Here is a 14,670-nt window from a genome sequence, read left to right as displayed (position 1 = left end):
CGACGTCGTAAACATATTAGCATTGTACCCTTACACATAACCGTCTCTATATAGTGTGTACCATTGTCCTCCCAGTTAAATTCATATCGAAGAAAACTCAAATAGAGCTATCAAGGGTTAAAGATCTCTTCTTGTTTCCTTACTCGTTTCTTCGCGATAGTCTCATTCAAGGTAAAAAAGAAATACTCGAGACATCATTCACAAGACAATCAAAAATGGCTCTAAACGTATTGGCATTTACATTTGGAATCATGGGTAAGTATCTAATAAACTTTCATCAACAAACATCAAACTTATACAAAATATACACTATACTCTTTTTTTGTCACAAATACACTATACTCTATACATGTTAATTTACGTACATGTCCATTTTCACTAATGTTATCAATGCTATATGCATTTTTGTAGGCAACATCATATCGTTCATCGTGTTCTTGGCACCAGTGTAAGCAACATCGATCTCAAAATCACTTTCTTTTTTTGTTTTCTTTTTATTTAATACCTAAAAATACATATTTTTTTCAAAAAAAAAAAAACATATTTTTGGATCATATTTTTCATGTACATGTAGGCCAACTTTTGTTAGGATCTGCAAGAAAAAATCGACAGAAGGCTTTCAATCACTTCCCTATGTGTCAGCGCTCTTTAGTGCGATGCTATGGATTTACTACGCTTTGCAAAAAGATGGATCAGGCTTCCTCTTGATTACCATAAACTCTGTGGGATGTTTTATCGAAACCATCTACATTATCCTCTTCATAACATATGCTAACAAGAAAGCAAGAGTAAGAGCGCGTGAATTATTATATCATCCTATTTGGTTATATTAAAAATGCACTTATATAAAAATTGGTTAGCTGATGATATATATAAACAACACCTGTAGATATCAACTTTGAAGGTTCTTGGGCTCTTGAATTTCTTGGGTTTTGCCGCTATTATTCTTGTCTGTGAGTTATTGACCAAAGGATCAAACCGCGAGAAAGTCCTTGGAGGGATTTGCGTCGGATTTTCCGTTTGCGTCTTCGCTGCTCCTTTGAGCATCATGGTATGAGAATGTATTCACTACACTACATAGACGTATATATGTTTGCAAGGGGGCATGCTAGTGCGGTAGTGCTTAGAAAGAATATAATAGACTCCATAAAGAAACTAGTTAATAGCTCAAGATTTTTTGTCTTTCTTTTTCTGGTATTAGCATCTCTTTATGTTTACGTATATTATATAGTTTAACATGTGAAAAATATAAAATTGATGCAGAGAGTGGTAATACGAACAAAGAGTGTGGAGTTTATGCCCTTCTCTCTATCATTGTTTCTTACACTCAGTGCCATTACATGGCTCTTCTATGGTCTTGCTATTAAAGACTTCTACGTTGCGGTGAGTCTTTTTTCTTATGATATTAAATATTTATCTTTTTTGAAAAAATATTAGATCTTTTTTTTCCTCCAAAAATATTACATCTTTTATAAGCATATAATAATGGAGCGCAATTATATATGATACGGGTGGTTCATGTTTAAGGGAAAAGAGATTCCATCACCTTTTGCTTTATGATTACAATTATATATTATATGATTGCGTCAGAGAGACATAGATAGTACAATTATATACATATTTTTCTTTTATCTGTCGGAGATTAATGGGATGTGTGATGTGATTACATTTTTCATTGAAGCTTCCAAATATAATGGGTGCGTTTCTCGGAGCAGTTCAAATGATTCTTTACGTCATATACAAGTACTACAAAGCTCCAAAAACTGATGACACAGAGAAACCCAAAACGGTGTCGGATCATTCTATTGATATGGTCAAGCTTGTATCAACTCCAGCTTCCGGTGATATAACGGGTCATCCTCAAACTCATGGTGGTGATTTAGAGGGTCAGATGGAGAAAAAAGTGGCAAACCAAATCCAAATCTAAGTAGTTTTTGTATTAGTGATTTTATCGTTGTTGTACTGTTGAGTGGTGTCTCACTAGATTGTACTTGGCGCCTTGTCTTTCCCCCACATTGTTATTTCCAAATTGTATTATCCTTCAAAGAGTGTGTTTTAGTTCTTATAAATACTTCCAAAAATGATGTGTCTTGCAGTGATTTATAAATGTTGTGATCCCAAAAAAAGTTCTTATAAAATATTTCTGATGTTCTCTACTCATTAATACTTGAACCCTTCTAGCTAGTTTGACGAATGAAAAAGGAATATCAAATTCGAAGTAATTTAAGTACTTGATCACTCACAAGTGAAGTTCTTTTGGGAAAAAAACATCCCTTTTGATGTACAACCATATACTTTTTCTTACTTGCTATATAATATGGGTAGATTAACCTCAACATGTACAGTTAAATTTATACATGTAGGTTTTATTAGCCAATAATAAAAGGAAACTAGCTTTTGACCCGCGCGCCCGCGCGGATGTATATTCGAAGTATTTTTTTTTCATAGTTTTAAAATCATTCATGTTATTATTTCATATGTTATTGATTTTTTAGAAAATTGTGTCTCTTGTTTATTTAGTTTAGTGTACCTTTTTAAACAAATAGGTTTTATTTTTCTTACAATGTTTTTTTTTGTTTTTTGCTTGGTAAACTAAACATAGAGTGTATAATATACGAACTTGTTTTTTATGTTTAAATAAGAAAACATATAATTTTGTGATTTCTTTTATATAGTGTTAAAAAGGAAAAGAAAAGTCATAGAGACTCTAAAACCAATTTACAAAGTCACTCCAAATATATATTTCAAATACATATCTGTAGTAATTAGATTAAGAAACCGTAATTATATAAATATATTTGGGCCATTTGTGGACCTTAAAGTGTCAAATTAAAACCGATCTACCATTTTGTTAATATATAAGTCCATTTATATTTTCTTCCGGGAAAAAACAGAAAACGACAGTTTTTACTGACTTTTCAGTTTCCCGTATATCATCGGTTGGAGAAACTGATCTCTTCATCTGTGATGTTTGTTGTTCATCTGTTTGTTAGTTGTTAATCGAAAAAGGTTAATTAGTATAAGATTTTTTACGTGATTTGCAAGCAATGAGAACAAATAAGGAATCTTGTGGTTGTTGACTGATATCGAAAATATTGTATTGCTTAAATATAGGAATATATGATGGAAGGTAATTATTTTGAGGTTAGCAATAAATGTGTAACGTGATTTGGAAGAATAAAAATAAAAAAAGATTATTTTGTTAGTTATTGATATTGTATTTGCTTAAATATAGGAATATATATTGTAATATAATTTTTTTTTTAGAAACTAATAACTGCGTAGTCATGATTTTCAATTGTGTTGGTTTAGTAATGATTTTAATTCTGCATATGATAATAATAGTATTAATATAAAGTAGGATCTTATTTTATGACATAAAAATTTGTCTATATAATGCAATGATATAAACTATGATCTTATTTGATATCGAGACATTATTTGCATTCCTCAGGATCAATTATGTTTTGATTATATGGTTTTTGATAATTCGATGTTTTTGTTTTTTATTGTTATGCAAGTATTGAAATATTGATAGAAAGGTCCATTATTGTAATGAAGGTTTTCTAAATTTCTGTACACAAAAATGTGTATTATTAAATGGATAGAAAGAAATTAAGGCAAGTGGTTGAACGTGAGGAACATATTTATTAATAGGTCTAATTTCGGTTAAGGTAGAGAAAATAAACGTGAATCTCGGTTAGTTATAATGATCAGAACTCAGAGTTTAAGACCAATGGCATTCTATTGTAATTATTGTGCAAAACTAAGGGTTAAGTATTTTTTGTATTTCAGTTTTAATAATTTAGATTGCTGAATGAAGTTGATCAGAAGTGAGTTACGGCCCAGTCACATTTTTAGCAGTCCAAACCACTTAAGTATGCCGTACACAAAGGTTCTCCTAGAAAAATCTCCACAGTTCAAATTTCAAACTTTTACAAGGACCTTGCACAAAGGAGACCAGACTGGTGTTACGTACGTGTTTTGATGTTTACGAAAATAGTCGATGCATTTGAATTTTAGAATGTCTTAATAGATTTTTTTTTGTAACTGGTCTTAATAGATTTTGAAGCATTCATTACAATGTATATACGTGAATTTTATTTGTATCTTCTATTTATTTTTAGAAAAACCTTAATCAGTTGTTAGGACCCGAAAATTAATCGGTTGGGGGATGCCCACCGAATATCTCGGATCAACAAAAAAAACCTTAATCAAATAACACCACCTCTAATATTGGTTTAGCTGTGGTAAAGTAAAGAGAATACATTAAAATCCATCACAAGTAAAATCTAATAAATGACAACCAATTTTAAATAACTAGTGATTTTCTTGTACTTCGAAGATGAAATCAGATGTGACAAGGGGGGTGTCGTTTAGAAAACATTGTCAAGTGTCAAGATAAATTGCCAACGGAGAGAAGAAGCAGACAGAAAAGAATGACTTTTCTCAATGCAACGTTACTCTTGTCTATCTTCTCTCTTGCCATTCTCATTTTGTATTTACAAGACAATTAATTCGCAACACATGCATGTAACATAGATCCTATAATTATCAGGGCCGTCTTTTAGCACGTGCAACTGAAGCGGTCGAACAGGGTCCAAAATTTTCGAAGGTCCATAATTTTTTTTGTTTTACTAATAGTTATAAATTTAACTATTCATATTTTTATAAAAAAATCAGAATGACTATATTTTAGTTTAGTTTTTGTATTTATAACAAATAAGTGTAAACTACCATTTTTTATTTTGTTTATATAACCAACTAAAAAGACAATAAATTAGGAAGTAATTAGTATTTATATCAATTATATATTTTGGAAAGTAATAAATAGTTGTTGATGTTTGTTAGAATTTTCAATGGTAGTATAAAAAGTTAATATTCTAATTGATTATGTTTAGGAAACAATTATCAATTAGTGATTATAAATACAGAAAACAAAATACATTTTCTTCACTATTTTTAATTAAAAATAACAAACACGAATAAAATAAAATTAGCATACAACTTCTGTTTAAAAGAAAAAGAATGTCTTGTCTAATCAAGGGTATATAGCTTACTATCCAGATTTTGTTACTCTATTATATTTATAGATTATGATTTATGATTGTGGATATAATAAACATAAAAATAATTGAAAAAGATAGAAAATGATAAATTTGATGATTTGATCAATGATTTTGCATTGAAATATGCTAAATAATCAAGTTCAATGATTTGATCAATGATTTTGCATTAGTAACAAAAAAAGTTAGGTGTTATTTAGATTATAATTATTTAAATTAATGTATTTATTTTATGTTATAATGGTATTTTGTAAAAAAAAATCAAAATTATTTCAGATTATTAAAAGAGGTCTTATTTTCTTTTTCGAACAGGGTCCGTGAAAAGTTTGAGACGGCCCTGATAATTATAAATGGCTTAACAACAATACTGCCAAAGGCTCGGGACTCTATGATCGAATAGTAAAGAGAAAAATCTGAGATGCCAATACATTTTAAGTTTGATTTATCTGTTTGACGAAATTAAATAAAATTGTTCTTAAACATTTATATGGTTATGTGTTTTTGTTTTAGGAATATTTGTATACTTATAAAAAAGTTTTATCCATAAAGTACACTAATCTGACTTTTTTTAATAAACATAAAACACCTCCAAATTAATTAAAAAATACCAGTAAAGGTAAAACTAAAACGAATCATTATTATCTCACGAAAAAACTCAGATGGGAACAGTTAAAATCGTGGTTTTAAAAATCAGTTTTACCTGAAATAATTTTTATAAAATTCAATTTATACCATTTAAATCGGTTTAAATCATTTTAATTTGGTTTAAAACATTTTAAATTGGTATAATCTGATCTAACTGATTTTATATCCGTTAAATTACGCAATTTATTATTATACTATTATTTATGAAGTGATTTTGCTTACTTGTCATGTTCTCCATGATTTTTGCTAAGTATGCTTATTTGTCATATTTTTATTAAGTTTAAGCTAAATTATCATTGATGTATTATTTGTTTTGAGCTGAGTCACTAAATCATTAATTTAAAATAATAGCCTTGATGAATATTCTATATAAATAAAAACGAATTTTATTTTATTAATATTAAATTTATATGTTATATTAGCTTTTCTTATTTGTCATATTTTTATTAGGTTTTAGACTTTTAGATAGATTATTAATTTATTATTAGTTTCTAACTATTCACTAATTTATTTTAATGATATAAAATAAATTATAAACACAAAACATAATGTGTTAGAGTATTTTAAATTATAATCAAACATTATATAGTATCATAATTGCCATGTGTCACGATCGTGTTAATTAGTAACTTTGAAGAACCAAGCTTTATATAATAAGATATGCTATATTAGATAATTGATTACAAAATAATATTTTAAATTATCAAAAAAGATAATTCTTCTATATATATTATTTTTTTTGCCTATCTGAAAACAATATTTTTATTATAAAAATTAAAAAAATAAGATACAAAACAATTTATTATTAAATATTAGTCAATCAAAAAATATAAATATATTTTCTAAACTATCTCTAAGATATGAATGTTTTAAAAAAACTTAACACAATAATAATTATATATTTTGATTAAAAGTATTTGACATATATAAATATTTTGATGTTTGATTTACCTATTTAAAAACATAAATAATAATTTATTATGCTGATTTTAAATTAATAAAACATAAACTAATAAGTATTTATAAAAAATTTATGTTCGCATGTGCGGGCAAAACACCTAGTACTATGAGTTCAAAAAATATAAATTTGTCCAATTTCGTTTGTTTTGTATATTGGATATATAATTCATCAAAATAGTTTTATAAAATTAAAAAACTAAATAATAAATCAACAATTCGTTCATGACTAAACTTCGTCTACTTTCCAAATTGTCCGCCTAGTCTGTAATTAACGCATATAATTTTCCAAATAGCCTCGCGATCTCTTCATCATTGGATAAAACGACTTTTTCAAGTAGATAAACACGTTTCACAGTTTTCACCACGACTAATACAAAATAAGATGAAAACGACATCGGTTTAGTTAGTTGAGAAGAAAAAAAAAAAAGAGAAAAGGTTTGGGGTTGAGAAGTTCGTAAAAGGGGAAGGAAGTTGGATATTTGGTGGACTCATTCACCTTTCGTCTTCCTCACCTCATCAAAAAGATCCAAACACAAAACTCGATAGACAGAAAGAGAGAGAGGAAGAGCTACTTACTATTCTGTAATTGATTCCTCCCGATTCTCTCTCTCATATTCCCCTTTCTCTGTGTTACAAGCAACCTCTGATTCCACTTTTTTCTCTCTCTCTTTTTTTTTCCGCTGCAGATTCGAACTGTTTCAGATCTGAACGATTTGTCTTAAAAGTTTAGTCTTTTGGGGATCAGGATTAGTAATCGGAGCTGGGTTTTGGTCTGTTTGAGAGAGAAAGTCAACGGATATGCCGGAGGAGGAGTCGGTGGATATCAAATTCAGGCTCTACGATGGCTCCGACATCGGACCCTTCCACTATTCATCTTCATCTACCGTCGACTTTTTGAAGCAAAGGGTCGTCTCTGATTGGCCCAAAGGTTCGTTTGGTTTGTCAAAGTTTCGATTTTTTTATTATTGAAAGCTGTGATCTTTGATGATCGAGAACAGAACATTAATCAAAGTCTGTGTTAGTCTTTGGTGTGACAGAGCATTAGCCAGCTTGTTTAAATGTTTTGTTTCTGTGTGTGTTTTGGTTATAGGCAAAACAGTTGTTCCGAAAGGGATAAACGAAGTGAAGTTGATTAGTTCGGGTAAGATCTTGGAGAATAACAAGACCGTTGGTCAGTGTAAGACACCTTTTGGAGAGGTTACTGGTGGTGTCACTGTGATGCATGTTGTTGTACAGCCTTCTCTCGCCAAAACTAAAACAGGTAAAAAAGTGTTCTGCTTTTTTTCTTTATTTTTTTTCTCTTGCTTTGGCATTGAGAATCTGTGTTTGCTTAGAGCTTCCATATGTTTCATCTGTCTTGTGCTGTTTAATTTTGTCACATGTATAGATTGTTATATTCGTTTTGTGGCTCAGTTTTTATTTCTTGTAATATCATTTGCATCTACTCATATACATGCATGAGGCTCATAACAAGTGTGTATCCACTAACACGTTGTGCATCAGCAAGTTAGTCGGTGACTAGGGTCATGATAAAATAAGTAAACTGCATCAGTCTGGAGTATTTTTGTATTTGTTTGGCTCTTGAGAGTAAGATCACTATAAATAGTAAATGCATGAGCAAGTTAGTTAATGACTATGATCCCCTAAGTTTCTGGTTTGTTGTTTTTGTTCTTGTTTGAAACAAAGCAAAGTCGAGCTATAAAATTTTAAAGAGGCATGTCACATCGGAAAAATAGTTGAGCTTTTTGCCGGTTATCATGATAAGCAACTAGTATGATGTTTGTTCATTCAAACCTTCTAGAGGACAGCTCAAAATGTTCGCCAAGCATAAACATTTTTATCCATGATTTACAAAAAAAAAAAACTTGATCAAATGACTGAAACTATGAGTCTTTGCTTTGTAACTAACAGTTGAATATCTGTTTCAATTGAACAGAGAAAAAGGTCGATAAAGCACCCAAGGCGGTTATATGCACATGCACCATTTTGTGAAAGGAGCAAGACATGTATCATACATACCATTCTCAATTCTTCAAGTACAGAAGAAAACAAAAGAAAAACAAAAAGAAAGGTGAAAAGTAAAGTATAGCTTCCCTATAAGCTGTGGAGTATCATCCTAACCTCGCAATGCAAGCTTTGAAATCTGTAGAAAATGATTTAGATTCTTTTGAAGTATCTGTTGTTCCTTGTTTGTTTTTGTTCACACTATCTGGTATACTTCATTCGTGTCGTACTGTAATAAACGGAAGTTGTATAGGTTACTTTAGCTCTAAATGTTATTATGTGTGATGAAGATGATTATGTATCTATGAAAGAAAAAGAAGTTGTGTCTTTATTCCCTTTCAAATTTTCTACCACCATTATAAAATACATATTCTCTCTTCTAGTTTCCTTAAGGAATCAACTAATCATCTTTAGGATTTTGAGAAGGATGTAAATAATGCCTAAAAACCCATAGGGCACCCCTACACCCTATTAAAATGATTTACATATTGACGTTTTTTATATTGACTTTTACCATAATTTTTTTAGGGTTTAAATGATTGAAATCGAAAATTAGATGTGAGATCTACTACCTCATATGACAAGGGAGATACAACTGATCCAGCCAGGAGACCCAGATACAGAAGACATTTTTGCGTGGTAACCTCTCCAATCTGGTAAATACACAACAAGATCAGGCTATTACACCGCTTCAATGAGCCAACACAAAGCACAAGAAGTAAGTCCTGCTAACTTTGATTGGATAAAAGATGTGTGGAATAGCAAATGCTCACCTAAAATGAGAATATTTCTGTGGTCGATAATACAAAATGCTCTCCCTCTGGGAGAGGCATTGAATCAGCGTGGAATCCAAAACGAAGCTCTCTGCGTCAAATGCAAACAGAAAGAGTCAGCTATGCATATATTCTTTCAATGCCCCTTTGCTATAGAAGTATGGAACTTGTTACCTCTTCATCGAGTAGTTCACCTAGCTACGGATTGCGACTTCAAAAAAGCGGTGGTGGCATTTAGAAACATCGTCTGCCTCCCGCCTTCAGGCGTAACGACAGCTATCCTCCCGTGGGTGTGCTGGGCTCTCTGATCAGCACGTAATACACATATATTTGAGAAGAAAATCCTCACACCTACAGAAACAGCAACAAAGGCAGTAAGATTAGCAAGGGAATGGATCAATGCTCAACCACATAAGGAAACTGAACAGAGAGGAGTACCTACTTTACCAGAAGCAACTCGATCGAGATCGGCGAGGGAACTAGTACCAACTTGCAAATCAGATGCCGCTTTCAATCAACAATCGAATCGGGCAGGATTGGCGTGGATCATCTATGATGCATCTGGGAAACCTCTACGGCAGGGATCGTCATCTCAAGAGCTCGTCGCCTCTCCTCTGGTAGCGGAAGCACTGTCACTCCGCGCTGGAATAGTCTCTGCAGTAAGCCTTGAGCTTCCAAAGCTCAAGATGCTTTCTGACAATGTAACGCTCATCCGAGCTATAAACAACGACGCACAGGCTAAGGAAATCTATGGTATCGTCAAGAGCATCCAGCAGATCGCCTCTGTGTTTGTCGAGATCACCTTTGATCACGTCTCTCGATCTTCCAATGTGGAAGCCGACCGACTCGCGAAACTAGCTTTACTTTCTTCTTCTTCGTTTATATCGAACCCTTGATGGGCTACTATTGGGCCCGAGGCCTCTTTCTTTTTTCATTAATGCAATTCAGGTGTTACAAAAAAAAGAGGAAGAAAGAATAAGAAAAAGCAACATTTCGGTGAAAAATGTCAGATTTGTGTCATCTCTCAGTTATAATCCATGGTAGAAAGGTTTTGTTTTGGTTCACTTCTAGGGTAAACTTGTTCATCAATCAATATGATTGTGTTATTTTATATTCTATATCTTAAAGAAAAGAAACAAAATATTTGTTAACTTATTTTTAGTAAAAATAAATAAAAATAGTTGCCAAAAAAATATATTTTTAATATTTTTAATTCTATCACAAAATACTAAACTCTAAATCACCAAAACATTGAACCTTAAACTCTTGGATAAACCATAAAACTTTAGATAAATTCTAAATCCTAAATCATGAACAGTAAATACTAAATATTAAAAACCCTAAACACTTAATCCTAAACACTAACCTTTACATAAATTTTAAATTCTAGAATTTATGGTTTACTCAAAAGTTTAGAGTATAGTATTTAAGATTAAGTGTTTTGGATTTGTGGTTTAGTGATTTTCTGATGCCGTTAAAATTATTAAAAATATAGATTTAGGGTTTAAAATTAATGGTTTTAGTATTTTGAAGATTTAGTGTTTAGTGTTTATTATTTATGATTTAAAATTTATCCAAAGATTTAGGATTTACCTAAACATTTAGGGTTTAGTGATTATGATTTAAGGTTTAGTGTTTTCGATTTATAGTTTAATGTTTTGGTGACAGAGTTAAAATATTAAAAATATTTCATTGACGTGGTCACAAGAGATATGAATTTCCACCGCTAGAAAATTCTGATGTGGTTCGTAATCGCCGTAGATGTATATCTAAATACCGCGGATTATGGGTTTTTAGGGGTTGTTGTCAGTGGCGGACGGAGAGCATCACGTACGGGGGCAGGTGCCCCCAACTGATTTTCTATTTTTCTTTAACAAATGCTATAAAATGTATTAAGTGCCCCCAATTCAAAAATAATATACAATGAAAAATTATCTGTGCCCCTACTAAATTTGCTTCTGCATAGGCCCCTGGTTGTGGTGTTGGTCAACCATTAGGGACTATAGAAAAACCAAGTCTTATTTCAAACACAAGGCTTGTTTCTTTATTTATGTTCATAACTGAAAATACTGAGTTTAGGTTGGAACAATGTGTCGCCATACTGATTTTCATGTTTGATTATAACGACTATTTTACCCTAAATAACGGCTTTCACTTCAAATAAGTAACACAACTAGTATACTAACTACTGTAAAAATAATAATTGAAAAATCACTTAAATATAGTAAACCAACAATAATGATAGTATTATTGCAGTGTCGGATTGACAATCTGCTAGCTTATTCTATAATCTAAAAAAACTTATCCAAAACAAAGAAACCAAACATACAATAAGTGATGGTAGAAATCACGCACTATCATAATCGGGCTGAACTTGTACTTGGTCTGGGTCGGCGGTATGGCAAAGCCATAAACAAATCATGACGATGATGAACGCCCCAGCGATGGTGCCTGCGGTGAGGCCTACGATGACTGCTAAGGTATCAGGCTTCATACTGCACGTGTCTTACCCTGCACACAAATACACACACACACCAAAGTTTATTGGGTGCAAACTATATATATACCTTGATATATATATATATATATAATTTAAATGTATCGTTTAGGTAATCTCTGTAAACGAATCGGTGAAATATATAACACTCTCTCGTTAAAGGAACATTACGAAAATTTATATAGATTTAGTCATTAAGGAGCATATGTAGCTGATATTAATTAGTAGCTCCAAAGTGTAGTAATAAAATGGAAAATTTTACATTTTATGTTGATCGTCATACCATATGTTGATCGTCATACCATATGCACATATGATATGCATGTAGTAATTTAAGCCTACTTTCAAATTTGTTAACATTTTGGTTAAAAACATTCTAAATTTTGATATTTTCATTAGGTGGTGCGTTTAATTAAAGGAGCATCATAAACGTGAGAAAACATCTATCTATATTATTAAAATAAAAGTACAAAATAAAGTGGAAGCATCGTAGCCTAACAGTTAAGGTCTAAAGGTTTCTATACATATGTCTGGGGTTCGACTCCCAGACTATATAATTTATTGCAGATTATCTTAAATCCAGGTTCCAAGTCTCGGAGAGATCGCGATTTATTAGGCAACTATGCAAATTATGAAAGTACGGATTACAAGCAACTATGCAAATTATGGAATGAAAGATTACAATGGATCTTCAATATGGTGCAAGTAAATCTGGTCAGGCCTAGATATTCATAGGACGACTCAGATGATGCAGTTATACGTAGATCTTTATAAAATAGGTAATATTGTAGGTTGTCGAATCGTCTATGTAATCTTCATAATAATTGTAATATCATAATAAATTAATATTAAAAAGTACAAAATAAAAAATCTTTTAGATTTAAATTTACTAAGTGATTTTTCCATACTTATGCAAAGATATAAATATTTATAAAGTAAATATATTATGATAATTGATTGTTATTTATAATATTTGTAGATCGACTAAGTACAGCGAAATATGTTTTTGGTAGTGACAAGAAGAGAAAACAAACCTCAAAACTTCTTGTGCTCTATGGCTTTTAGGGTTCGGTCAACCGCGTTAGGTTTTTTTATAAAAACCATAACCTTGTTCTTTTCGGCAACGCTGACGCAGCCGCTAGCATCCAAAATTTAACAAACAAAACCGAGAAATATAAGTGCAGCGTCGTTAAACACTCCTCGCCGCCGACTGTCGTTACTCATCGTTTTAGTATTTTTTTTGCCGCTGTAAAAAGCAGCGTTTCCCGTGCCTTGATTTATCGTTAGCGTCAGTTATTGTTATCCTTTGCTGACCTGTCACTTTAAATTCTTTATATTTTGGTTTGGCTTGCCATGACGCTGCGTTCTCCAAAAGAACATGGCTCATAAGTATATTTTAGAATCGAACTTTTGGAGTGGTAAAGTTTGCGCGCGCGGTAGAGATCAACTTAAACACAAGTCTTGTGTCTCTTCTTTTTTTTTTTTCTGTCGTTATAGACTGAAAATTTCGAGTTTAGGCTGGAACAATGAATCGACGTATTGATTTTTGTTGTTGATCAAAACGATTATTCCCCTAAAATAATGTACCTTCACATCAAATATGTAACTCACAAAGTATATTTTTTAACTCTTAAAGTATACTAGTAATCATGTAATAGAAACACTACAACGTATGATAAAACCATTAAAAATCCAATTAAATATGTAGAATAGAGTTACAATACCATTAAACCAACATAAATGATAAATATTATTGCAGTGTCGCATTGACAATCTGCTTATCCATATGTTACTAATCTGAAAAAACTTATCCAAAGAAAACAAACCAGACATAAAATAAGCAACCTAGTAGACATGATAGTAGAAATCAAGCACTAGTATCGGGCTCAATCCGTGCTTGGCCTGGGTTAACGGTATTCCAAAGCCATACACAAAGCGTGACGATTGTGATCACCACAAGTATGGCGGCTGCGGTGAGGCCAATGATTGTGAAGATATTAGTCTCCATACTGTCTCAAACCTGCACACACACACACACCAACGTTTATTCTTTGTAACTATCTTCTTCTTGCAAACTATATATACCTTGACATACATAATATACACGTATCGTTTAGGTAATTTCTGAAAATGAATCGGTGGAATATTGAAGTTTTACATTTTATCATTAAGGAATATTAGATAGAGATAATTGGTAAGTTTTAGATCTAGATTTAGTCATTAAGAAGCATATGTGCCTGATATTAGTAGCTAGAAAGTGTAAAAAGTAAATTGATTTTTTTTTTTACATTTTATGTTGATTGTCATACCATAATATGTACATACGATATGCACGTAGTAATTTAAGCCTACTTTCAATATACTTTTCTTAACATATTCCATAAAAACGTTCTATAGTTTTAATATTTTCATTAGGTGTGGTGTGTTTAAGAAAAAGAGTGAGAAGCTGTGTATGAAAGAAGGCATATGATGTGAGAAGTATTTTATAAACTCTATAAATTAATATTCGATAAATTAATATACTAAAAATTAATAAATTTATTCGGTTCTAAATTGGACCGGTATAAAATATAACAGTATTCAATAAAATAATAAAATAATAATTTTAGAAAATTCTTAGGTAAATATATGATCTCCATTAAAATTATAATTAATAATTACTATACATATATAATTCATATAAAGATATACAAAATTTATTTTATTTTTTCAAAATGAATTCATC

At 31.2% G+C, this 14,670-nt stretch overlaps 3 protein-coding genes across 3 annotated transcripts; all 3 read left to right on the top strand.

Moving 5' to 3' along the window:
• Positions 1-96: 96 nt before the first annotated feature.
• On the top strand, positions 97-2,114 carry LOC130502835 (bidirectional sugar transporter SWEET14). Its single transcript, XM_056997578.1, has 6 exons — positions 97-255; positions 412-448; positions 575-788; positions 890-1,051; positions 1,264-1,383; positions 1,682-2,114. Exons 1-6 carry the CDS (start codon positions 216-218, stop codon positions 1,925-1,927), a joined length of 819 nt encoding a protein of 272 aa, XP_056853558.1. The 5' UTR covers positions 97-215; the 3' UTR covers positions 1,928-2,114.
• A 4,980-nt stretch (positions 2,115-7,094) lies between these two features.
• LOC130502837 (membrane-anchored ubiquitin-fold protein 3) lies at positions 7,095-9,004 on the top strand. The gene is made up of 4 exons (XM_056997579.1): positions 7,095-7,253; positions 7,358-7,599; positions 7,762-7,932; positions 8,608-9,004. Exons 2-4 carry the CDS (start codon positions 7,470-7,472, stop codon positions 8,661-8,663), a joined length of 357 nt encoding a protein of 118 aa, XP_056853559.1. The 5' UTR covers positions 7,095-7,253; positions 7,358-7,469; the 3' UTR covers positions 8,664-9,004.
• A 365-nt stretch (positions 9,005-9,369) lies between these two features.
• On the top strand, positions 9,370-10,344 carry LOC130502841 (uncharacterized). Its single transcript, XM_056997582.1, has 2 exons — positions 9,370-9,738; positions 9,787-10,344. The coding sequence occupies exons 1-2, from the start codon at positions 9,370-9,372 to the stop codon at positions 10,342-10,344; spliced, it is 927 nt and encodes a 308-aa protein (XP_056853562.1).
• Positions 10,345-14,670: the final 4,326 nt, after the last annotated feature.

Source organism: Raphanus sativus, unplaced genomic scaffold, assembly GCF_000801105.2.
Source record: "Raphanus sativus cultivar WK10039 unplaced genomic scaffold, ASM80110v3 Scaffold0709, whole genome shotgun sequence".
Classification (NCBI taxonomy): domain Eukaryota; kingdom Viridiplantae; phylum Streptophyta; class Magnoliopsida; order Brassicales; family Brassicaceae; genus Raphanus; species Raphanus sativus.
The sequence above is the reverse complement of the archived record's forward strand: the minus strand, read 5'-3'. Positions and strand labels throughout refer to the sequence as shown.